Source organism: Petaurus breviceps, unplaced genomic scaffold, assembly GCF_028583685.1.
Source record: "Petaurus breviceps papuanus isolate PSGF00001 unplaced genomic scaffold, PetGlider_PUasm1.0 90849, whole genome shotgun sequence".
NCBI classification, from domain to species: Eukaryota; Metazoa; Chordata; class Mammalia; order Diprotodontia; family Petauridae; genus Petaurus; species Petaurus breviceps.
Genome location: NW_027187361.1, coordinates 19,506,015 through 19,533,188, shown reverse-complemented (window position 1 = coordinate 19,533,188; position 27,174 = coordinate 19,506,015). Strand labels below are relative to the sequence as shown.

The 27,174-nt window shown below is 36.6% G+C and overlaps 1 protein-coding gene across 1 annotated transcript in view; it reads left to right on the top strand.

The window, feature by feature from the left end:
* GABRG3 (gamma-aminobutyric acid type A receptor subunit gamma3) overlaps nt 1–27,174 on the top strand; it is an 858,838-nt gene that overhangs the window by 719,269 nt on the left and 112,395 nt on the right. Inside the window, exon 6 of the mRNA XM_069072942.1 lies at nt 19,796–19,933. Within this exon, the coding sequence (XP_068929043.1) occupies nt 19,796–19,933 (138 nt within the window). The remainder of the gene's footprint in view (nt 1–19,795; nt 19,934–27,174) is intronic.

Below are 27,174 nucleotides of genomic sequence, written 5' to 3'. Positions count from 1 at the left end.
GCCTCCCCAGTAAAAATATAAGCCTCTTGAGAGCAAAGACTATTTTCACTTTCTTTTTATATGCCCAGCACAGTGCCTAGCACATAGTAAATAAATGCTTAATAATTTCATCTATCAAGTTGAATAAAACATTTTACTGAAGTTCTCACTTCATTCATAATCAATTATAATCATGCTACATCTCATTCACCAGCAGAACTATTTCACTATACTTCCCTTTATACTAATGGAATAAAATAATACTTCAACATATAAATCAAATGCAAATTTATTTAGTTATGTGGGATGTTTAAAACACAAGGACACATTGGTTATTTGGATATAATTTACCATTCTTATATTTACAGCAGTTTCAATTCTTAGCAAATGACCCTTGCCCCCATTGAGAAAATAGTCTTTGCCTCTTACAAAGAAACTTCAGCATATAAAGGTTGACAAAGTGAAAAACTGTTGGCAACAATCCCTGAAGGAAGCAATGATGAATCCATATAATTCAGCACAGAAGCTCATTGCACACACAGTAATATCTGGAAATGTTATACGTGGTCATTACTAACCCTTCCACGCTAACTTCAGGCACTTACTTCCTGGTGCATTCCATTTGACTTCAATAAACATAGGGATCATTTTCATTTAGTCCATCATCTTATAGTGGTTCACAAAATATCAGCCACTTTCATTTTAATAATGTTCCATCAAAAAGGCTTGAAGTTTTCTACATAAGAAATAAAAGGCTGCAGAGATATTTCCTCCAATAGAAGTTTTCTGATTTAACCAAGCATCATATTTACTTGGTCATATTGTATAGGGTATCAGTCATTTGGTCCATTATCTTTATCATTCTACCTGTATAAACAAAATAAAGAGCTGAGGAATTATCCTATGAATTTAATCTGGGTAGACATCCAGGATAAATATCTTGCCTTTCCATTTCACATTTGTGATGCCCACCTATACAGAAAGATAACTTTCTAATGACATTGGTGGTGAGGTAGCAGGTTCACATCACTTCCATTTAAACATTGGTCTGATTCATTTTCTTGAATTTGAATTCTATTAATAATTTTGGAAATTTAGATGAGACAATTCCCTTCTTGGATTATCCATTCATTGATTTCAATGTTTTTGTTGTGTATTTTTTTTAATTCCCACTTTATGCAAAACACCCCTGGAACAACAAAAAATGTCTCTACCTCAAATTTCTTATAATATATTAGTTTAGATAAGACATAGACAAAGAAAGATGTGGTTTAGAACTTGATAATAACATTCAAAGGACAAAGTGTTATGATTATTTCTAAGGGAAAGAAAGATCATTCCCAACTTGGTTCCTTGCCACAACATTTCTTAAGCTTTTTTTTTTAAACTGAGGTCTCTAATCTGGTAATTTTGGCTTCTGTCCCCAAAGAGTAAATAGTAGACACAATAATAATTGGTTTTGATGGACTATTTGACTATGTGACGCTGTGTAAATCCTCTCTTAAGCTATATGTTGCAGGACAAGGGCAGATCCCTATGAGAAGAGGGGGAGGTCATGGTATGGCACAAAGAGGACTCCCCCTGGAGTCTGAGAATCAGAGTTTAATCCTGCCTTTGATGTTTACTATCTGGGTGACCTTGTCTACATCACTTCAGTTCCCTAGGTCTTCATTTCTCTTCTGTAAAATGGGTGTATTGCACTATCTGATTTCTGAAGTTCCTTCAAGCTCTAGATATATGATATTATGATTTCAAGTAGGTCAAGATCTCAAGCTCAATACTAATTTAGCTCATGTCCAATTCAAAAATAAAAACAAATAAATAAACAATGGAGTTTCTGACTCATTTCTCTGATATCAGGATATTGATGGAATATTGATATTCCGGTTCCCTAGTAAATGGTTTCTCTGCCTTGTAACCCAAGTCTTCATTGACAGAATTCTTTCTTTGTTCTATATTATAAGCTCCTTGACAGGAGGGACTGGACTCACTTACATTTGTGTCTTCCTCAGTACCTGGTACAGTTTTTTGCTCAAAGTAGCTATAAAGATACATACCCACATATGCACATACAGAGCATACGTGTGTGTATGTAGGTATGTGTGTGTGTATATATGTATGTATGTATATATATAATATATATTATATATACATATTAACATTCACATGTGTATGTATTGTTAACCTAAAGTTTGGTTAAAGGAGACAGTCTAGGTGATATGCATTTTTATCATTTATTCCCTTAAAGTTAACAGATACATGTAGATGGGGCCAGAACCTAAGTTCTTTGTTCTGCCTGAACAAAAGAATGAGAAAGCTTAAATACATTTTAGAATCACCCCAATTCAGGGTGGATGTGTCACTCAAATTTGTGATCTCCATATGTTTACTATCCATATCATAAGAAAAGAAGTTTCTTGGTTGTAAATACAAATTGACAATACAACAGAAAAAGCAGGGTCAGTTTGGAATTTATGATCTCAGGATGTGTCCATTTTCTCCTCATATGGAGGGTCTCCAAAGATAAAAAAAAATCTTACTATTCAGTTTTATCTGGTCTCTGGAGTTTCTGATACAGGAAAAGGCTTTTTTTTTTTTTTTTTTGCTTTTTGGAGGGCAGTTGGGGTTAAGTGACTTGCCCGGGGTCACAAGATTAGTAAGTGTTAAGTGTCTGAGGCTAGATTTGAACTCAGGTCCTCCTGACTGCATGGCCAGTATTCTATTCACTGTGCCACCTAGCTGCCCCAGAAAAGGCATTTTTTAAAAAGCAAAGCAAAGTAGTCTGTTTGATTAGTTCAGGCTTTTGCTCCAATTGAGATCTAAAAATGATATTTAATTATTAAAAATGATATTTATTATCGGTATATATGTGTGTATATACATATACATACACACACAGAGTTCTTTTCCTTCTAAAGTTACTATATATTTAGTTTGTATGTATGTTCTCTATCCCTGTTTGCATACATGGTGTCTTCCCTGTTCAAATACAAGCTTCCTGAAGGCAAGAAGTATTCTTACTTTTTTTTCTAAGCCTAGCACTTAACCACCGTGCCTAGCATATAGCACTTAATAAACACCTAATTTCATCTATCAAGTAAACATCCAAAAACATTTTGAATGAAGAAAAAAATTTTCACTCAAAGGAAATAAGAAAATCTGTGTTACTAGAACAAGGAGTTAAAGAGAAATTTATGCAGTATCAGCATCTATAGGAGATATTTGAAATCGTCTGTGTACACGCTGACTTCTCATTGAAATTTATTCTGTATGAGAATATGTATGTTAAGTAACTTCACCAGGAAAATACAGAGTGATAGTTAGAGGTGGGCTTTCAACCCAGGTTTTCTAACTCCACCCAATATGCCATAAAAGGTCCCCTGCCCCTATGTTTATAGTGAAGCCGTGAAAATGAAAAACTAGTCTATATGCTCCTTTTCGGGCTTCCTAAGCAGTAGAGATCTATCAGACAACCTCAAAACCTTATTACCAAATTGTTGTTCCAACTCCTCCCCCCACCATGCTCTGTGGATAGTGTCTGGATTGCTAGAGAGGGAGCCCAAGTTCAGGGGTGGGGAACCTGGAGCCTTGAGGCCACATGTGGCCCTCTAGGCCCTTACATGTAGTCTGCTGACTGAATCCAAACTTCACAGCACAAATCCCCTAAATAAAAGGATTTGTTTGATAAAGCTTGGACTCAGTCAAAAGCCTGTACCCAAGGCTTTGACCAAAGCCACATGTGGCCTTAAGGCAGCAGGTCTCTTGGTCATCTCTGCCATAACCTCTAATTTCTAATCGTCGATCTCCTCTCCTGCCCCCAGCCCAGAATTAATAACATTACTAGCTTTTATCTCTTCCTCCTCTCTCCCTGCTCACTTACTTTTATCAACACCAAAGATTTGGGGAAAGCAAAAGTAACTTCTTCTTATAAAATTGTGGAGACCTAAGGTCTAAATAAACCCAAGGCATGTCGGTGAAAAATTGAACAGTATAAATGAATAAAAATCAAATGGATTTTCCTAATATATTTTTGTTAATTCACTCCATGTATCACACCCTATCCCAGCTCTAGGTCCTCTTTGTCATACAATATTTCTCTAATAATATAATCATATTGTCCTTATACCTAAAAATTATTCCTCTGTTGATAAATGAAGTTTCACTTTGGTCCATTATTGGTAGTAATAAATCAAATAACAACACTAATCATCAAACTACACATTTGTGTAACACTTAACCCATTCCCAAGGATTTCCCCACATATTCTCTCATTATATATGTGTGTGTGTGTATTTTTTTTTGCAGCAATCCCATGAGGGGGTGCTAACAAAGGAGTGGTGTTCCTACTTTATACATGTGAAAAGGCCTTAGTAAACTGGCTGTTCTAAAAGTTTGCACATTGATTCTTAAGTGGGATGCTTTTCACTACAGGCTTCCAACAATCAGTGCAACCTGTATTAATGTCTGTGTATTAAAAGCCAACAATTTTGATGGCTGAAATTAGCAAAAGTCTTCATCACAGAATATTTTAAAGAACATCAGATCTTAAAAAAAAATACTGTGAGAGAACAAGATAAAATAGTGAGCCACAGAGGGGTTCTAATAGAATCTCTTTGACTAAACAAATAAATAGCATATTTAAGTAGGATATCAATCATGGCGACATAACAGAGGGCTTTAAGTGCTTGAAAACCTTAGGTTTTTCTTACTGACAATGAACAATCTCATATAAGCTGCCAATTTGCCTAACAAATCATCTCCAAAATATTGTTGGGAGGTAGAGGACTTCTATGAGGAAGACTGAATATCCTGGAAGATGCCAGTGATATGTTGGTTAATTTTACAGTTTCTTTCCTTTCTTTTTTTGGGGGGGGGGGTGGGGGTTGTTTTTTGTTTTTGTTACGAGACAAGGCTGACTGGTAGGGAAAGAGGAGACATATACTCAGAATCAATGTGATGTGAAAACAAGAAATATCAACAAAAATAAGATACATTAATACTGCAAGGGTCATTTAAACCTCAAGTTATCCTAAATTCTGAATCAATGAAGTAGTTGAATTAATGAAGTTTTACCACATTTATGGGCAGATAGATGGCAAAGTAGTCAGGGTTCTGGGCCTGCAGTCAAGAAGACTCACCTTCCCGAGTTCAACTCTGACCTCAGACATTTACCTGTGTGAAGCCACTTAACCCTGTTTGCCTCTGTTTTCTCTTCTGTAAAATGTGCTGGACAAGGATCACTCCTGTGTCTTTGCGAAGAAAACACCAAATGAGGTCACAAAGAGTCAGATACAGCTAAAAATGACTGAACAAGCTAAAAGCTATTATATTTATGTTAATCTAATTTTTATAAACTGTTTCTTCCACTAGATTATTGTAACCTTTTATTTATTTTTTGTTGTTGTTGTTGTGAATTCTTCATCACTGGGGGTCATGAAGGAAGGGCTGAATTACCACTGGAATTAATGCTTTAGATATGGATTATATCAGATGACCTCTCACAATTCTGCAATACCTTGCTTCTGTAAGATCATACCTAATCCCTACTATATATTTTCTCTGGTGCTTAATGTGTTACTATGTCAAATCAAGTGCCATGCATTGGACCTGGTATTGGGAACAGCTGGGTTTAAATACTGTCTCAGATTCTAATTAGGCATGTGACCATATCCCTTCCTCTCTGAGCCTTTATCTCAGTTCTCTCTCGTTATCAGGCCCAGAAGCAATCAATGATCATGCACTCCTAAAATGATGAGAGATTGGCTGATACTAAAATACAAGTCAGGATGTGGGCCTTGGCAAAGAGAAGTAACCATCAGGATTCACTTTTCTCCTGCCTCATAAGAAAATCAGAATGAGAGCTACAGGATGATTCCCCAGGAGGCAATTTGAACATTAGCTAAGTGGATGCAGATTGTCTTCATAGAGTGTGCTGTTTGATCTAGTGAGTTGAAAAGGAAAAAAAAATGTGAAAAGCTTGCATGCTAAAAAGAATTCTATTAGATGTGTCTTTGCATGGTTTAACTATTTTCTATTCAGATATGTGTGTATACCAAGGTGTAGGTTTGTGTATATGTATGTTTTCTAAAACAAGTGACCAAGAAAATTTAAAGACACAACAGTTCCTATCAAATCTTAAGGATCTGTAATACTTCCCTTATCATTTCTGTTTCATGCCTCCCATTAATTTTCTCCATTCTCTTTAATTCCATTATTTATTCCACTTTGTCTTTATCCTCTTAGTTTTTTTTTTTGCTTGTTTTTGGCGGGCAATTGGGGTTAAGTGACTTGCCCAAGGTCACAAGACTAGTTTTTGTGTTAAGTGTCTGAAACTGGATCCAAACCCAGGTTCTCCTGACTCCAGGACCGGTGCTCTATTCACTGCTCCACCTAGCCGCCCCTATCCTCTTAGTTTTTTATTACAAGTGCCTCCTTCTCTTACAAGTTTGTCTAGTATTTATAAATGTACACCCATTTCCATGGATCATAAAGGCGACAGAACTAAAGAAAAGAAAAAGTTCATCCCTGGACCCCTAGGTCTGGATTCTGCTTCAGATGATCTCGAGAAACTGTCCGTTAAGTTTCTGATACTTAGAAAAACGTGCTTTTCCAGAGACTGTCATTTTCCCATTAGGAAACAAAGACTTTTACAATTCTCCTCAAAAAATGAAAAATTAAAAAAATTATAAAACAGTCACAAATGAGGAATCCAAACTTGCTTTTGTTTTCTGAAAGACAAGGAAGTGAGGATTTAAAGGATGACTACTAAGTAAACAGCGTCATTCTGAACATGAGAATGATTCCCAACCCCATCCTGTCACATCTCTGAGCTAGCAACTATTAATTCCCAAGAGGGTAACTGATAGAAATACAAGTTTCCTGTGGGACCCTAGTGACTAGCTTCCATGAAAGGACTCTTTTCCACAACAAGAATGAGGGGATCTGAATCACCACAGGAAAAAAGGAGAGTTGTAGAGGAATAAGAACCAGGAAAAAAAAAAGTGGTGAATGACCCAGCCTGAGTGAGAGAAAAATCAATGTATAGCCACAGTAGAGTAATTGCAATATAGGACATGGCAGCCCCATGGAAACAATTGAAGAAGAGTTACCAAAAAGATAAAAATAAAGACAAGCTGGATAAAGCCTTGTGGAGGAAGAATCCACCGAAAATTGTAATAGTTATCCCTTTCATGTCCTGACTTTCCCCATTGTAGTTTTGATATTTTGCAAATTGGCATAGGAAAATAAATGGGAATAATGAAGAGTTTTGCAGAGGCCACAAATAACACAAGAAGGCTAGCAGATGACACAGAAAAAGTTTAGAAACTCAGACATGCATAGAATATGTGTATAGTGTTATACAATAATGTATTTTGTCTTTTAATACCATAATAATTCAGATTTCCCTGGTACAAAGGGAGAGTCAAAAAATTTTACAGGGATTTTCATGATTTCAGGGGTGTCAGGCCCCTAACACCTGTGAAGGAAATGATGCCTAAGGAAGATGTGGCTTTAAGTAGACATTTATATTTTGCTAACATTATTATCACTTACAGGTAATTCATCTATTTCATGGATTAACTTAAATGGATGTGTGAAAAGGCAGAACTTCTACATTAATGATTTCATCTGATCACTTTAAGTATCATTGAAAGTAGTTAATATAAGTATTATTATCCCCATTTTACAAGGAAAGAAACTGAGGCAGACAGAAGAGGCAAAACATTGAACTTCAAATCTTTTTCCATTACACCATGCCACCATTAATGAAGTATCACTTTCTGATGTCATTGACGATTATACATACATGGATTTTAGTTTATTTTTTCAAGCAACAAACATTTTTGAAAACTACAAACATTTTTAATATGGATCATTCTTAAATGCATTATATACTTCATTGCTTTCTTGATTGAATTACCCAGAATGTAACATAAGTTTTTTTTCTTGAAGAATCATTATTAACAGGCAATATTGTACAGTTTGATAATCAAGTGAAATGTTCAAATGAAACTGAGGTTTGTAGACCTGTAGTAAATGGCATTTTAGTTCTTGTCCTCATTATTTCATAGTTTTTCTTTCTTCTCTTTCCTTGTTAGCTTTCATTTCTTTTTACTATTAAGCAGTATCCACTATTTCAGCATCTGACAATCCAAATTTGTAGTTTCCAATCTACAGAGTGCTGCAAAAATGGACAAATAGGCATTTTAAAATTCAATGTAAAAAAAGAAGTAGGCTCTGAGTAAGGCCCTCTGACTATTCTAAAATAAAATGGCTTTCATAACAGCCTCTTTTACTGCTCACGGGACTTTTTTTTCATTGATTTCTCACTTCTTAGGTATATTTCAGAAGAACAAGATTTCCAAGATTTTGATATCTGGCAAAGTGAAAGCATAATTGTAATGCTAAGCAGAAGCTTTACAAACAAATTCTATTGAACTACTACTGCTTTTATTCACATAACTTCGAATTTCTGAAATAGAAAGTTCTACACTTTAATTTGGATTCCCATTTAAATGCCATTCTTTCAGGTAGACAGCCAATAATTGTTCAATTTCCTTCCCCTTCCCATGATTTGTACTTTAATTATTTATCTTTCTCTAGAAGTTTCACTATTTAAAAAGATGAGTGAATTAAGGTGTATTTTTTTAATATAAAACAATGAGCTTGGATAAGGTAGTTTGTAATGCCATGCTGAAACAAATATATTCTCATTTTACCAATCACTTTTATACTCTCCTATCTCCCCTGAGGATGGCAGGGCAAGTGCCTTCTGCATGCGTCTAAAAGGCCCTGTAAGTTTAAGTGTTTAAGAACTCTGGGCTTCCCACCAGCGTTCACAATCTACTGTGTGGTGTGCTGCAGTGGGGGCAGTGGGGACCACAAACTGAGATTATTCCCTGTTACAATCAGTCCTCCTGTTGTGAGTTGTCATAAAGTTTTGTTAATCGCTATGTCTGTGGTTCCCTATAGGGCCAATGCAATATACACAGTGCCAGCAGTCACTATAAATATATCACCCTAGTGCTCAATCACAAAATATAACAGACTCTCCATATAAAAGACAGAAACATTTATCCTGACACGAGAAAACTGCCTCCCAAAACCAGTAAGCCAATTCCATCATAGTAGCAAAAAAGTTAAGGTCATAACTGCACAGACAACCACCACATCCTTTAGCTTTCCCACAAACACTGACATTTACTCACAAGCCTATCTCCCTTGAATACCACCTTTCCTCCCAACCATGTCTAGCTGCTCTGACTCCCAGTTTCCTGTGGGCTCTGCTCTACCCTTAAGCAAACTCCTCCCACCACAGTCTTCATGTGGTTACATTCAGCCTATTAGGAAGCAGGGTTTATCTTCAAAGCAGGGAAGGTCTTCAGATTCTCTTAGGTTTATTAAGGGGCAGGGAAGATCTTCAAATCCCCATTACCCTTACAGTCCCCACCGCTCATCATCCAAACTCTCCTGCACTAGATGGCCCAAGAATGAACAATATACATAGAGTCGAGCCTTGGTTTCTGCTGTAGCCTTCATGAATGTGGGGTCACCACTAGATAATAATGGAGCATCAGAACAGGACTTCAGTGGAAGAAGTCGTATATAATAGATGTTTGTGATTTCCTTTTGAATCACCTCATGCACTTATGCGATGAAGAGCAAGCCAGCCAGATACTCTGCTTCCCTCTGACGTGGGTCATTTCATTTATTGCATCTAAATCGCTAGATATTGATCATGAGGGGTAGCATTTGGACCCAGAATATGTCTTCTTTCAGCTTTACCTGTTGAAAGAGTGGTATTTCGATTTTGTCATTTTGATTTAGTCGTGGAATATACACAAGAATAATTGCTATCACCTTGTTGAAAACTGTTTAAATCACTTACTTTGAAGAAATTATGGGGCTTTTTGTGACCAAATAACTCACATAAATTTCACCTTTCTTTGCTGCTCATTTCTGCATTGCACTAAGTCCAAAAAAAAGAGAAAAAAAACATTAGTTAAAATAGTGTAAGAGTTGATTGGAATTAAATTTATTCAGGTTTTCATACAAGATATTGTCTTTATCTCATTGGTTATTTTATTTCCCTTGCTAATCCAAGCCATTGTGTATAGACACCAGTTGGATTGAAATGATCCCAAAGTGGGTTTTGATTTGTCCTAATAGGGTTTCATCTCTTGTAGTTTTAGTCACTTGAATTACAGATATTTAGGAGTCTTCTATAAAAAATGTTTTTACATTTCAAAAAAAGAAATGTTTATTCTGACATCACCAGCATTTGTCAGAAGAACTAGCTCTTCTTTTTTGTAAATTTTTATTTATTTTATTTTTAATTTATGGAATAAAACAAGCATTTCCATAAAAAAAAGCATAATAAAAAGATAATGGCATATGACAATGCACAGCTCTCTATTATGTAAATACAGAATACACTTATCATTTAAATTTTTTTCTTCTCCTCCCCAAGAGATGACTACCCTTAGATACAAATATGTGTGTATGAAGTCATTCTCTAAATACTTTTATTGATCAGTTTTTCCTCTGTATGCAGGCAGCATCTTCCTTCAGTTATCCTTTTTTAGTACTGTGGCAGACCTCAGATTAAGGGCCATATAACTGCCTTGAAATTCTGTCTTAGGTTCCAAAAAAAAAAAATTAAAGCAAAACATCTTTGGGAGCCAAGTCTAAGGAGAGTTAAAATAAAAACCTATAGAGTGGGATTTGACAGATCCTAGTTAAAGGTTAGCTCTATCGAAATGCTTGGATGCTCTCCCATGACCCCAGAATGTAGTTGAATTTTGGGTATTATAAATAAACAACCCAGACATCCTCCTGGTGACAAGGAGTTTGGATTTGTAGCAGGCTTTTCAACATTATAAATGCACTAGTGTTCATTTCTCAGCCCACAGAAGCATTGCCATACCCATTAGAATATATTAAGAACATTAACCCCTTAGTGCTGCAAATAGAATGGATTTAAATTTGGCCTTTACTCTTTTTGTTCCTTTTTTTGACTTTTCTGTTACATGAAATGAACACATAATTTAAAATTCATGAGTGGTCATCCATGTTTGAGCTACTTAATTATCTGGACTAAGAAATAGGTGAATGAGTAGATTAAAAATACATAGGCATGTAAATGTCCCTTTCTCTCTCTCTCTCTCTCTCTCTCTCTCTCTCTCTCTCTCTCTCTCTCCTTCTCTCTCTCTCATACACACACACACACACACACACACACAGAACATTTTACTTTTTTATCTGCTATACACTATACAGTAATGCAAGAGGCTAAGTTGCCCCCTGCATTAAATGTCAGGTTTTCTATTAATGGTTAAATATTCCCAACTTAAGAAACCTGGTCCTTTACTTTAACATATCATACTATTCATATCCCTTGTTCATGGGTGTTGCTAAAACAAATGATGGTAATGATAAAATGATTTATTTTTCTTAGTATGGGCAGAGGGATGCAGAGATTACTTTAGACTTGTGATTACATAGGCATGGGCACTAAATATACCATGGAAGCTCTGGGAATTGCTTCTTGAAGAGTCACTTGGCTCAATAAGAGGTTTAATAACTTGACCAAAGAACGTTATATAGTCAATATAGGTCAAAGGTAAGTCAAAAACTCAGGTCTTTCCTACTCTAAAGCTGGTCCACTGTTCACTTTTTCAGGCATAATAATAACAACAACAAAACAATGTTATTCAATCATATTAAACTCTTCATGATCCCCTTTGGGAGTTTTCTTTGCAAAGATACTGGAGCGGTTTGCCATTTCCTTCTCCAACTCATTTTCCAGATGTGGAAACTGAGGCAAACAAGATTAAAGTGACTTCCTTGGGGTCATACAGTTGGCAAGTATCTAAATCTGGATTTGAACTCAGGTCTTCCTGACTCCAAACCCAGTGCCCTATGCAATGTAGCACTTAACTGCCCTTGCAAAGTAATAAAAATAATAAATATTTCTCATTTTCCATATTATTTTATGCTTTACAAGGCAGTTATAAAAATGCATTTCATGTATTATCTCATTTGCTCCATATAACAACTGTGAATGAAGAAATAATAGAATTTCCTTCTATTCCATAAATTGAAAACTGTTATCTATTATTGAAGTAATAATTTTTTGTGCTTTAAGTGAACTAATTTTTCTCTAGGTTGTTTTTGTTATTAATTTGTTTTATTTTTCTGTTAGACATTGGTATTGTTTTTGAGCAGTCTGACTTAAGTTTCTCTCAAAAGAATTCATAAAGTTATAGAGTCCACTAAATATATGGTTAAAGGTACATGATCATTATGATTCATTTGGATGGAAAAATTGGAAATTCTCCAGGTTGTAACTAACCCTGGTAGTACCTCAAAGGTGCCACTGATTACTTACTGCAGCAGTATTTCAGCAGTAAGTGGAAAACTGATGGTCCTGTCACTGGAAGATCTGGTCTAGTCCATGAGCCTAGGTAGTGGAAAGGAAGTTTCTTTGAAGTCAGCTGAGTGTAATTATTGATATGGCATACATCACCAGTGACAGGAGAAAAAGCGATTGTGATGGATTATGAAGGCAGTATTCCATTTTTATTCCTGCATGGAAATGAAATGAGATGCTGAAAAAAGCTTCCTTATGTCTCTTTCAAAATGAGTTTTACCCCCTTTGCCCTCCATGCATTTCTCAGAGTAGGTCAACTCCTATAACCAAGGACACTATCATTTAACTCCCATCACTCAAAACAAATGTTGTTTCTTTCCAGACAAAAGACTGCCAGGCAATATAATTCGCCTCAAAGTAGTACTGGCTCTTGACCTGTCATCCTGTACATAAAGGCAGCAGAATAAAAAAGAAAGGGCCCAGAAATAGATAAATGGATGCCTGGAAATGAACCCTTCAAAGGTTATCTATGTGGACACAAGTGTAACTGCCAAGCAAGTAGTTCTTCTATTATTCAAAGGGACATGGTAGGAAAGAGCACTGGGATGCATAGTGACAGAGGGCTTTTAGGAGGAGTGGGAGGAAGGGAGTCAATCTATTTTCAGTATTTTGCTTGAAGGGCTGGAATTTTAAATAATGATACTGTCTATGGGAAAGAAAATTCAGAGCTGTGGTGATACTAAAGGAGAAATGCTATTTTTATTTCAAAGGGTAAGTGAGGGTTAACATCTGCAGATTTCTCTACAAGAAAAATGCTGAATGAGTATGGAATATTTATGCTACTAGTTCTGATTTTGGGGGTCAAATGAAGAACTTGAATTAAGGATGGGGTAAATGGACAAGGAAGACAGAGAAATATTTAGCTTTTTTTAACAAATCATACCAGCCATGGAGGGGATGGTTTGACACAATCTGGAATATTGTATTTAGTCTGAGATACCACATTTTAGGGAGGACATTGATAACTAGGGAGTATACAGAAAAAGATAGTAAGAATAACAGAAAACCTTGACGTTATGTCTTATGAAGGATAGATTAAAGAAAATAGGGATGTTTATCTTGCAAAAGAGAAGATAGACATATCATGTGGAAGAAAGATTAGACTTGGTTGAAGAAAGGAAGACTATTCTTTTATTTATTCTATTAAGAAATTGATGGAAAGTGCAGTCAATTTTGGCTTGATGTGAACAAACTTCTATTAAGTTGAACTCTTTAAGAAACAAATGGTATGCTTCAGAAGGTAGTGGATTCTCCTTCTTTCTAGATTTTCAGGTAAAGTCTAGATGACCGATTACCATGGATATTGAAGAAAGTTTTCTTGTTCAGGGAGGAATTAGACAAGATGACCTCTGCAGTCCCCTCAAATTTTGACAATCTATTATGCTCTGGTATTCACGGTTAGTAAATCTGAGTATGGCCACTAATTATTTCTATTAGGCAGCAATATTCTGAGGCTGACTATAGAAAGACAAACACTGGTCTTGGAGTCAAATTCATGCTATAGTTATACCTCCTTATCACCACTTACCAGTTGTATGACTTTGGACAAATCACTGAACCTCTCTGATAAATTCCTTCTCTATAAAATGGGTATAATGATGTTTCTCTTCTCTTTTTGCTTTCTGGAGGGGGTAAAGCAGGTCAATTGGGATTAAGTGACTTGCCCAAGGTTGCTTGGCTAGTATTAAGTGTCTGAGGTCAGATTTGAACTCAGGTCCTCTTTACTCCAGGGTCAGCACTCTATTTACTGTGCCACCTAGCCGCCCCAGTGATGTTTCTCTAATGTGATTATTTTGAGGGAAAAACATTGAAAACTGCAAGCTACCTTAATTAAACTATAATCGTGATAGCAATAAGTTAATAATAACTGGTAAGGATCACAAGCCACTTTAAATATATTATCTCACTCAATCCCATAATGACCTTGGGAATTAGATAGTGCGAGTTATAGTAACTGTATCCAATGTTCACAAATTTTGTCTAATTCATATTTATATAGGATGAAAAAAGTGAAACAAAAAAATTGATTTTCACCATGCTGTCTGACAATGATATTAAATAATAATCCCAGACTCAATTTAACATGATTTAGTTGCCCCATAGATACATACTGCATTCAAAACTATTTCTGTTTGTATCTTTAAAATTTTCTTTCTGAATTTTCTGAATTCTATATTCTCCCAATGAAGTGTCAAACCAGCTTTAAAAAATTGAGCTCTAGTAATTTCAAAGAGAGAGCATTCACTATATGTGTGTGTGCATGTATATATATACATACATATAAATTTTAATACATATCCACACACATATACATATATACAAATACACACATATATACTAGAGTGGTTTGTCGATTTTTTCCCCAGTTCATTTTATAGATAAGAAAACTGTGACACACACAGGGTTAAGTGAATTGCCCAGGGTCACACAGTTAGTAAGTGTCTGAAACTGGATTTGAATTCAGGGTCATCCTCAATCTAGACCAAGAGTTCTACCCACTGTGATACCTAGCTGCCCAGGCAATCTACAGTCTTGAATAATGGCCTAGAGCACTGACATGTTAAGTGCCTTACCCAGGTTCACACAGAGGAGTCTTTGTAAGAAGGGGTACTTGAACTCAGGTCTTCCTGGCATTGAGACCAGTTCCATATCTACTTTACCACATCACTTCTCATGTGCAGATTTAAACCCCTTGAAACAACAAATTGTTGCTTGTACTTTGGTGCACAGAACTAAAACTAAAACTACCTGATACCAATGTTCTAAGGACCTTACTTCCTTTAAATGTAAATGTTTCCTCATTTGTGAAGAAAGCAAAGAGTTTAGGTTGTAGAGAAAATGGAGTGACTGCAACACCTTTCCTTATGATGAGGGACAGAATAGTATATAATAAATTTCCATATTTCCAGTCACTATAATTGGACCTTAATGAAAATTAACAGATTCTTTTATCCTTTCATTACCTTATTATGATATTCTAAATAGCATTTTAAATGCTAATGGCAACTTTAACAGGAAGCATTCTGACATCTAATGAGGCCCGACTGGCTTCAGATCAGGAAGGCCTGGTTTTCAGTCCACTTCTGACACATATTTGCCTTCTGTATAACCCTGGGCAAGTCACTTAAACACTCAGTTCCCCCAGACAACTCTAAGACTATTAAGCTACAAAGAAGTGGCAGATCTACAATGATTGAGAGAATTTCTTTATTAGGAATTCTGTACACTAGTGAAATCAAAGGTCTTAGAACAAACCAAACCAAAAAAAACCTACAGGGAAAGGATAGGAGGTTACAAAAATGTTTTCTTGGTTTCTTCAATACAATATAGTTACAACTTTCCTAAATATTTCTTAATATGAAAGCTGTATAAACAGGTTGCACAGTGCTTAGTGTGGTAGCCAATGCATAAGAGGTGCTTAATAAATGTTTATTGATAGATTTGGCTTTTATTTTTGAAGTTTCCTTTCTCAATGATCAAACAATGCATTATTTAATAAGTATTTATTTAATAAGTATAGGTTGAGCTTACACCTAGGATCCTGGAAGAAATACTAGAATTATAAAGCTAGGTGGGACCTCAGAGGTCAGTAAGTTCTGTCCTTTTCATTTTATAGATAAAGAAGGAAAATGAGACCCCAAGAGATCAGTTAAACTAGCAGGAATCAAAGAGGCAGCAAGGAAGAGAGGCAGGATTCAATCTCCAAATCCAAGGTTCCTTTAGTGACATTTTTTGTTAGGGGCAAGGATGCCATCCTAATGTTTTAAGAATCTCCTCTTCCAATGCATATCAATTGCGGAATGACTGAACAAATCGCAGTATATGATTGTGGTGGAATACTATTGTAATATAAGAAATGATTATCTAAATGCTCTCAGGAAAACCTGGCAAGACTTACATGAACTGATACAAGGCAAAATGGGTAGAAGCAGGAGAGCACTGTATATCATAACAGTAATGTTGTAAGATGATCAGCTGTGAATGACTTGGCTATTCCCAGCAATACAGTGATCCAAGAAAACTCTGGAGAACTTATGATAAAAAATGCTTTCCAGTCCAAGAAAGAAGTGATAGAATGAATACAGATCAAAGCATACTTTTTTTTTACTTTATTTTTCTTGGGTTTTTTATTTTGTTCTGGGTTTTCTTTTGCAACATGACCAATATGGACATATGTTTTGCATGAGTACACATATATAACTTATAAAAAATTGCTTGCTTTCTCAGTGAGAGGGGTGGGAAAGGAGGGAGAGAACTTGATTTTTAAAAATAATGTTGGAAATTGGTTTTTACAATTAATTGGTAATATAAAATATTAAATTAAAAAAAAAACTAAAAAAATAATCTCTCCTCCCATCACTCCAGTACTATTTTTAAAAATTTCTTGTAATTGCCTATGGTGCCTGATAGAGTCTGTTCTCTACCAGGGAGTGCTTTTTTCCTGGAATAAAAGAATATAGTTGGATTTTTTTCCTTCACTAATGTGTGGCCACACCTGAGAACTCAGAAAGAGAGAAAGGTAGAAAATTATAACATTCTTACAATTTGGGGGAAAAGAGTTTTCTACGGCACAATGGAGTTGGTTTTGTTTAGCGTTAAGCTAGCAAATGGGAGTTTGGGCCAGGATTTAAACTCCCTAGAAGACAGAACTGAGGAATAAGTGATAAAGCTAAAGAAATTTTCTATATCATGAAGAACTAGATTATGTGTGGGTTATCACAAAGCTCCTAGCTTTCTGGGGAGAGACATAAGGTGTACAAGCAATTTGGCTACCACACAACTGTTCCTAAAACTGACCTTTTGCATTTTACTATTCCTTCTTTCATGTTAGTTAGGAAGAGGGATAGCATAGGAACTGATTCATTCCAGTGTTCTTAGTGTCATAAATTGGACCAAAGATTTGTGAAAAAATTCTGAATTCAGTTAATAAACTTTATAGTATAAAAGTGTTACGTTGACTACATGGATAGGCTTATCTTCAGGAAGAATATGGGTTTTAAAAGTTTTTCTTTTTAAGTATGATTTTTATAGTTGAAAGTTACAACAGAATTTTGTTAGAAAAACATAGGGAAATTTCAGTTCTGTAGAAAGCTCATTAATTTTTTTAAATAGCATACTAAAGCAATAGTAATAAAAAGACTAAGGTTTGTAAAATGTTGAAATACATTATCTCATTTGAGCCTTAATATCCTATGGGATAAGTACTCAATGTACCTACTCCACAAAAGTCATAAAAAAACATTTACTCTAAGTCTTCAAGCTAAAAAATGGTGGATTTAGTACAAGAATCTACTAAGTGTTCTACTGTAGCACATGGTCTCCCTAACAGGGTAAATCTACTTTCCCCAGAAAGTTATTTATTATTATAAAAGAATAAAAAAATCTCAGGTCATATAGGGAGCACATTAGGCCCATTTATAATAAATCTGAGAGGAGCATTGGAAAAGTACTTTTAGAGTACAGGCTAATGGACAGAAAAGAATCAGAGAATACTTCCTGGTCTCCAGCCAGCCACGGAGCCAGTAGGACTCCATACTCTGAACAGCTGGAGACTTCACGTTTGTTTGTTGTGGTTCAGTTGTGTTCAATTCTTTGTTGACCCCATTTGGGCTTTTCTTGGCAAAAATACTCGAGTGATTGGCCATTTCTTTCTCCAGATAATTTTACACATAAGAAAAATGAGGTAAACAGAGGTAAGTGACTTGCCCAGGTCATGTTTGTTTACAATACAACAAAAGAATCTCAGCTGAAGGAAAGCTTTCCCATTAAAGGAATGTCCTTTTATAGCTCACCTCTTCTTGATAACTGTTTATGACACTAAGAACATTGGCATTGGAGTGATCCAGTTCCTAACTAACATGAAAGAAAGAACAGTCAAATATAAAAGATCAGCTTTAAGAACAGCTGTGAGGTAGCCAAAGTTGTGTGTATCTTATGTCTTTCCTGACAAACCTAGAAGCTTTGTGACATCCCATACCTAATCCAGTTCTTCATGATCTAGAAAACTTCTTTTGTCAATGTTAATTAGCCATGGGCTTAAAAGCAGGGAGAAGAAATGGCCACTTTCTGTGATTATATAATAGCAGAGGCATCTACTAAGTTAGCTTCAGAATGGGGTGGGGGTAGTTCATTCTCAGCATCAGTGACTGAAAGCAAACTTTATGAGACATTGTCCAAACATTTGCTAGTCCTGGTTTAGTTTGAGACCAGCCCTTTGTGACTCTCAGACAACCAGAGCAAGGATGTGTTATCAATAAAGTTACTCAGCAGAGGGAGGTAATGCTATGGAAGCAGGGAAGCACCAACTCTCATGGTGCTGATGGGCTTCTATTGCTGGTTTTCATGTGTGAGTTGCTATAAAACTCTGGAGTTCAAATTTAGCAACTGAGCCTTTGGACCTGGCTATCTATCTTTTTTTTTTTTTGCTTTTTGGAGGGCAATTGGGGTTAAGTGATTTGCCCAAGGTCACCCAGCTAGTAAGTGTTAAGTGTCTGAGGCCGGATTTGAACTCAGGTCCTCCTGATTCCAGGGCCAGTGCTCTATTCACTGCGCCACCTAGCTTCCCTGCTATCTGTCTTTTGAAACAGCAGGGATTCTTATTCAGGGACTGATTTTTCTTGTTTAATAGCAACTGGAGCGAACAGGGAACAGTCAGCCTTCCCAGACCATAGCAGTAATTACAAATAGCAACAAAAGAGAATTTTAAAATATTATCATCTGTGATATATATGTATATCTTTGTGTATAATATTTTTCGTTTGCATTATTTTGAACCATCCCAGTTGTTTAGGATTTTCACTTAACATGATTGCTTGGTTGGTACAAAATTGCATGTTGAAAGGAAGTCATATGTTGTGGCCCTGTGTTTGACTACAATTATTTTATGGATGTTAATTGAACTACATTAATATAAAAAGGTGAGAATGATTGTGATTTATTCAACATTCTATTTTTAAAAACCCTTTTGTCTTCCTGCTTATGATTAAGCATCAATTTTCAAGAAGTTACAACTAGTTAAGAACCAAAATTCTGCCTCTCAAAAATAGTTTGAATATTAGTCTAAAAAGTGGATTAATTAGAAATATACATGTTTTTCCTCCAGAGTTCCATAGAGAAATATAAGATTTCATAAGCAATAACTGCCATACACTTAACAGTTTAAGGTTGAAATATGCCTTCCATATATTACATCATTATTTCTTGTTTGGATGGCGCCTGCATTTCTGTACATTACAACTGCTTTTAGTTGATTCTTGGTAGGAAACTACTGGTAAAAGGCACCTTAAGAATTTAAATTCTCATCAAAGGTCAGAAAACATGACTGTAGAATTAATGGTTTATGAAATATCCCCACTGAGTTTGATGGTTGTCCTTTATTTTCAGATGGCTACCCCAAGGAAGAAATGATTTATAGATGGAGGAAAAATTCAGTGGAGGCTGCTGATCAAAAATCGTGGAGACTTTATCAATTTGACTTCATGGGTCTTAGGAACACTTCTGAAATTGTGGAAACTTCTGCAGGTGGGTACTAGATAGATACAGGATGCAGAACCAAGGTCTTATTCCCATGGCTCACTGTTCACTAACACACCTTTGTCTTGACACTTATGGGGTATGCAAGGACAAGAATAACAACTGCCTTGTTTTGTGTTGTTTTTTACAAAAACTAAGGATATAAAGTAAAAAATGAATTAAATATATCAACCATTTGTCTATTATATACCACACATCTTGTATTGTGTATATGTGTAATTCCATAGGTATTGCTACAGGGACCAATCTTTGCATTGAATTCATTGACTTATTTTTATTTAACAATGTGTGGGCAGAGCCTTAATGTAGGATTACTCTTGAATGGTCTCGTCAAACATTCTTATGTATGGAAATTGTCATCACTATTGATGTCATATACATGCATTTCTACATACAGTATAAGGAGCAAATAAAAATCGATTCATTGTGATTTTTTTTTAAAGCAATCGGGGTTAAGTAACTTGCTCAAGGTTACACGGCCAGGTGTTTCTGGGTGGGTGCTAAGTATCTGAGCCTGGATTGATCCCCAGGTCGTCCCGACACTGGAGCCGGTGCTCTTACTCACTGAGCCACCTGGCCGCCCCTAAGCAATTGGGGTTAAGTAACTTGCTCAAGGTGACACGGCCAGGTGTTTCTGGGTGGGTGCTAAGTGTCTGAGCGCAGATTCGATCCACAAGTCATCCCGACAGTGGAGCCGGTGCTCTTACTCGCTGTGCTACCTGGCCGCCCCCGTGATTTTTTTTTGATACCAATCGGATATTAGTTTCAGATTATTGACAATGAAGGCAGACAAGCATTTAAATTTCACTTCCACGTTCCAGAATCAACTTTTCCTTTTCTCTGAAGTATGTGTTTTCTCCTTGTACTTCTTTTCTTAAGTTATTGAAACAGACACGTACTCTATATTACATCATGTTATTGAACTGGTAAATAAGGCATAAAATAAGATAAACAGGAAGTCACAGAATTACATAGTATTTGCTAGATTGCCTTGCGGTCACTGTCATCCATTCCTCAAGTGATTTCAAGTTTTGCCAAGTGTGAAGAAAACCCTATAATATTAAAGAGTTTAATAGATACCCATGATAGTAATTAGTATCAAGAGACTGAGGAAATTCATGGTGACAAAAAATTATTATGAATTTAGAAATACTTTCAAATGAATTTGTATTGTATTCATCACAGCATTTATATGTACACAAAGACAGACACACACACATAAAATAGTAAAGATTATTGTGAGGCATTCTTTAGTCACTATAAAACAATGTGATTGCTAATTTGTTATGCAGCGCCATGTCACATATTTTGTTGGAGTAATGTAAGGATATTTTTTTATTTGGGAAGTTTAGGAGCTCATAGGAGTTGGGGATTATGGGTAATTGTAAAAAAAAAAAACCTCTCTGAATGGTAATAGAAAGTACTAGAAGGTCTGATAACCATATCATCATGGCAGTGGTAAATGGCACAATATATGCTTTAATGTTAAATAGTGATGAATTTTAAAGAATGGAAGTGGAGGGATTTATTTAAAATTTACATTTCAATTTTGATAAAAGTAAAGAAATTCTGTGGATGCAGAATAAACTTTTTCCCTTGTGGAGGTCTGCTGACAATTATTAACCTGCATTTATACTGAAGATTTTAATAGTTGAAAGACAACTTTTTTCTCTAAAATACTATTGTTATTTTAGCAAACTTTGGGGGCAAACGGTCTTGGAAAGAGTGTTATAAAACAAGAAATCTTGCTTCTATTAAACTGAACTACAACTTTGAGTTTCCTTGCTAGTGATCCTTGGTCAAATTAATATCAAGCAATAGTAAATGTTTGAACAAGGACAAACCTAAGTTCAAAAAGTAGGCAACTAATATAGTGACAAGAATAAAAAGGTGGAAATTAATGTAATCGACTGATATGGGTCTTTGCAGGTAAGAGAAATTAGAGTCAGTAGCTATGATGTTGGTTTGTTTGTTGTTTTTGGAACAATGTGCTAAGTGAAGAAGGGATGCAAAACATTCCATAGTGATGTCATGGCGCACAAGTGGATTGGATTTAAATGAGGGAGGCTATGCAATCTCACCAGCCTCACTTTCTCCTCTGGAGCCTTCTGGGTCCAGTGGCAAAATATAGATCAGGATGACTGGAGTTGGCCCTGGAGGCAATTGGAGACCTTGGTCTTTTTAAGCTAAGGTTTTCAAGAAGTCTCAGTTTGACTGAGTCAACACCAATTCAGAGATTAAGGCTAGGCAATAAATAAGGCAGAGAATGACCTCTTTTACCTACTCCAAAAAAAAAAAAATCAATCTGGGAAGGGAAGACCCTCTGGGTTTGTTATAGTCAGATGTTATTCTAAACTGAGGAAGCACTAGTGTCTAGCTTTGATGTGGCTTTGATGTTGAAGCAGATTCTTGTTGGGGTTTATTTAATTTCCTGACGACAAAACATCACCTCTTTCAGGAAGTGAGCATTCTTTCTACCTGTCCCAACCCTACTCATCCTTCAAAGTCTAAATGAGCATGACCCCTGCCCTGATGAAGCTTTCCTTGACCATTCCACTACTTAGTGACTACTCCCTCCTTGGGTCTCCCATGAACATTTCTTCTTTTCCTTTGGGTAAATCATAATATAGTTTTCTGTGAGAGCTCTTCTGTTGCTGTGACATCTTTTTTTTTTATTAATTTAACTTTTATTTATGGAATAAAATAAGCATTTCCATAAGATAGTATAATAAAAAGGTGATTGCATATGAAACTGCAAATCTATTATTTACAACTTGGTATTTGTTCTAAGAATGTAATAAAATTGTCTTGTAAATTTCTTTTTTTCCTCCTCAGTGTACGTCTTCCTTCTGCTTTCCGACCAGATTGGCAGCTTCATGAATAGGAAAGCATGACTTGCATTTCTTTGCATTCCACATAGGCACCCAACTCTGACATGCACATAAAGCTAGCAGCAGCATTTCGTTTGAACTTCTATTTATCCTCCCCAGTCACTGAGCACTGGTCCATCAAGCGTGAACAGTAGAGAAAAGATCTCCTAGCCTCCTTTAGGACTTATCCCAACCTTCATTTGGGTCAAATATGGTGATGGGTCAAATGTTGATGAGTCAAACTCATGCAAGGAAAAAAACACACGCACACATTCTCACATGTACACTCTACTTTTCCTTCCCTAGACTCAACTGACCTTGCTGATAACACCAGAGATGTTTTAGGTTTTTTTGTTGGTATGCTTTACTTAAATGTTGCAATATTCGGTCCCTCACACATAGCAACAACATTATAGACCTATATTTCTTCACAGCATTCTCTCTGCCTGACCTTTTAAAAAATATAAATTCTTTATTTGATTTTTCTATTCTCTGACACTAAATGCTCTTTTATAACTAAGGATAATAAGTAAACAAGAAAGAAAGATGTAGAGCAGAGCCAAAAAGAACTTTAGAAACAATATAATCCAATCCCCTCATTTTTTTTAGATTAGGAATTATTTTAGAGACTTAAAGAATGGAAATGACTCACCTGAAGCCACACATCCAGCAATTGTTGGCGATAGAATTTGAACCTAGATCTTCCTAACTCCAAATCCAATACTCAATCTATTCTGCTTCAAGAGTAGTCCATTTGGAGTCTTCACAATGGACTTCAAACTTGCTTCTGAATCCTACCATGTGCCCTCCCTGTGAGTTTCAGGGTGTAAGATTATGGGGTAAACTTTCAGATTTCCTTTTTAAAGGTATTTATCCTGATGAGTGGTTGACAGATGACTTTATTCTTTCCATCTTGGTCACCTAAATCATAGCTTATCAATCTTGACTTTAATATCATGGACTCATCTAACAGTCTAGGGAAGCCTATGGACCCCTTCTCAGAATATTTTTAAGTGCATAAATTAAAATAAAGATGATTACCAAGGAAATCATTGATACTGAAATTGTTTTTGTTGTTTAGTTGATTACCAGTGTTTGACCCTTCATGACCTCATTTGGAGTTTTATTTACAGAGATGCTAGAGGGGTTTGTCATTTCCTTCTCTAGCTCATTTTGCAGATGAGAAAACTGAGGCAAACAGGGTTAAACGACTTGCCCAGGTTCATTCAGCTAGTTCTTATCTAAGGCCAAATTTGAACGTGGGTCCTCCTGACTCTAGGACTGCTACTCTATCTACTGTGCCTCCTATCTGTATTCAAATACAATTATTAAAGTATTAAAAAAATGTGGAGGTGGGATCACAATGGGTGCCATGATCAGTCTTATGCTTTGGGAAGATCAGTCTAACAGATGAGTGGAGAATGGATGGGTAGAAATGGATTTTGGGAGATTCAACCAGAAGACAATTGCTATAGTTTAGGCATGCGGGTAAGAGGGCCTGGAGCAGGGTGACAGTGTCAGAGGAGAGAGATATATGAGGCATGTTACAAAGGTAGAATCTGAAGGATGTAGCAGCAGAAGAGATATGGGGGAGGAAGGTGACAGAGTCACTTAGCAGTTATTTAGGCTGTCTGGCCCATTTTCTAATCTATAAAATTAAGAGGTTGGACTAGGTGGCCTTTGAGGTCTTTTTCAGGTTTAGCTCTATGATCGTATGATGATTATTTGGCAACTATAGTCTGGATTGGAGAGTAGAGAACTCGGAAGGAGAAAAACCAAAAAGGAGCTTATTGCAGTATTCAAGGTGAAAACAATGATCAGTCAATGAACAAGCATTTATCAAGTCAGGAAGACGTGAGTTTGAATGCAGCATCAGATATATTATTTCCTTGGGCAAGATATGTGCCAGGCACTATGTTAGGTACTGAGGATAGGAAGATATATATATATATATATATATATAAAATCCCTTTCCCTAGGGGAGCTTACATTCTAAAAGGGGAGACAGAATATACTCACATACATGGATCTATGAGATGCAAGGTAGTCTGAAGGGAGAGGTAGGGGACTAGCAGACAGGGAAGATCAGCAAAGGCTGCATGTAGGAGAAACCCTTTAGCTGACCCTCAAAGAAAATCAAAGATGGAAGAAATGGAGAGAGAGAGAACTTTTCTTCGATAGGAGTTCTTGTTTGTCCTTTGTTCTTGAAGAGGACCATGACATCAGGGAGGTGAGGCCATGACTTGCAAGTGAATTGGATTACAGTGAGGAAGGGCTGTGCAAAGTCACCAGCCTCACCATATCCTCTAGAGTCATCTGGGTCCAGTGACCAGCTATAGATCATAATGACAAGATGGCCCTGGATTCAGTGGGAGCTCACAAGAGAGAGACAAAGGCACAAAGATGGAAGGCAGAATGTCCTGGTCAAGGAACAGTCAGGAGGCTAACTTCAGGAAACTGAAGAATTGAGGAGGTGGCATCACATATAAAAAGGCAGGAAAGGTAGGTTGGAGCCAGGTTGTTACAAATTAGAAATGGCAAACAGAGGTGTTTGTATTGGATCCTAGAGGTAGTTGGGAGCCAATGCAGCTTGTGGAGTACGTGTAAGAGAGTGACATGGGCAGACCTGTGCTTTGGTATTAATTCATTTATAACTATGTAGAGTAGAAGTGAGGAACCTGCTGTCTCAAGCCCACATGTGGCCCTCTAGGTCCTCAAGTGCAGCCCTTTGGCTCAATCCAAACTTCACGCTTCAAGTTTGGATCCAGTCAAGGGGCCACATGTGTGGACCTAGAGGGCCACATGTGGCCTTGAGACAGCAAGTTCCCCACCCTGTGTAGAAGATGGATTAGAGAAACAAGAAACTTGATACAAGGAGACCAATTAGAGGTTAATTAAATAATTCAGCATAAAGGTAAAAAGGGGCTGAACTTGGGGGTGGTGTGAGTAGAAAGCAGGGCAAATGAAAGAGATGTTCTGGCGGTAGAATTTGTAAGGCTTAGCCACAGACTAACTAAATAGACTGGAAGAGAATGATGAGGGAAGGAGGACTCAATCATGAACACAGGAAACTAGAACAATTGTGGCACTCTCCACAAGCCAGTTATGTTATGTACCAGTCCTGGAGTTCAGAAGACAAGTTGAAAATTTGCCTCAAACACTTACTATATGACTCTAGGCAAGTTGTTTGACTTCTGCCTCAGTTTCCTCAATTGGAAAAAGAACTGTCATTATAGCTGGAAGTGAGGCCAGACTGGCCTGTCCTAAGTGTGACAAATTATAAACATCTGTAGCAGTGGAGATAGAGACAGTGGTGCTTCAGTGATTCATCATTATAGAAGAATGAGGTTTTCCACATCAAAAAATTAGACCCCAAGCTAGAATGTACACTTAAAATACCAACCAATATTTGCCCTTAAGCTTTCACTATTTTAGGGGCTGCTAGGTGACACTGTGAATAGAGCACAGGCCCTGGAGTCAGGAGAACCTGAGTTCAAATCTGGCCTCAGACACTTAACACTTACAAGCTGTGTGACCTTGGGCAAGTCACTTAACCCCAATTGCCCTCCAAAAAGGAAAACAAAACAAAACAAAACAAAAACTTTCACTATTTTGACTGGAAATCTATCTAAAAAGGGTTTTTGTTTCCCTGCCACCTTAAATATGCAATATTGAACACAGTTGTTTTGTGATCACTCAGGATCATCCCTACAGATCCTAGGAATCATAGGACAAATGATATCAAATATTATACTGTGCTGAATACAGACAAGCCTTCATGGAACATTATGATTTGTAGAGCTGTTTGCCAGTGCACAGTATCATCTGCACAACACATACACACACTTCCGTGATTCTGTAGCTCTTCTGTCTGCTTCTCAAAGCTGCTCTTTCTCTTCCCTCCCTCCAGTGAGCTGACTCTTCTCATTTCCATCAGTATATCCTGGCTGCTTCTAACCTGCTACAGAATAATTTTGTGCAGAATTGTCTGAGCAATAACCCAAGGGAGACTTGGGCTTCTCTTATAAATTAAAGTACATGGGCTCTGAAGCAGTTATTTTAGTTGTTCAGGGGCCTTTTGTTTTTTCACATCCAGGTTTGTGGAGAAATTCCAGGAATTCAGCAAAGTGGGAAGTGAGCACTCTGGCTACAAGGAAGCTTTATGGAAATTTAGCGGTCGATGATAATAAACTTCCTCTATATAACATTTCAGTATTGCTACCAAATCAAAACATAAGTGAGATAGGATATTGTCAACGGGAGGCTAAAATGATTAGAATCCCTACTGTGTCTGAATAATATGATGTCTCCTTTATCAGTGGCCAGCCACACCCAGAATAAAATCAGCTGTCAATTGTG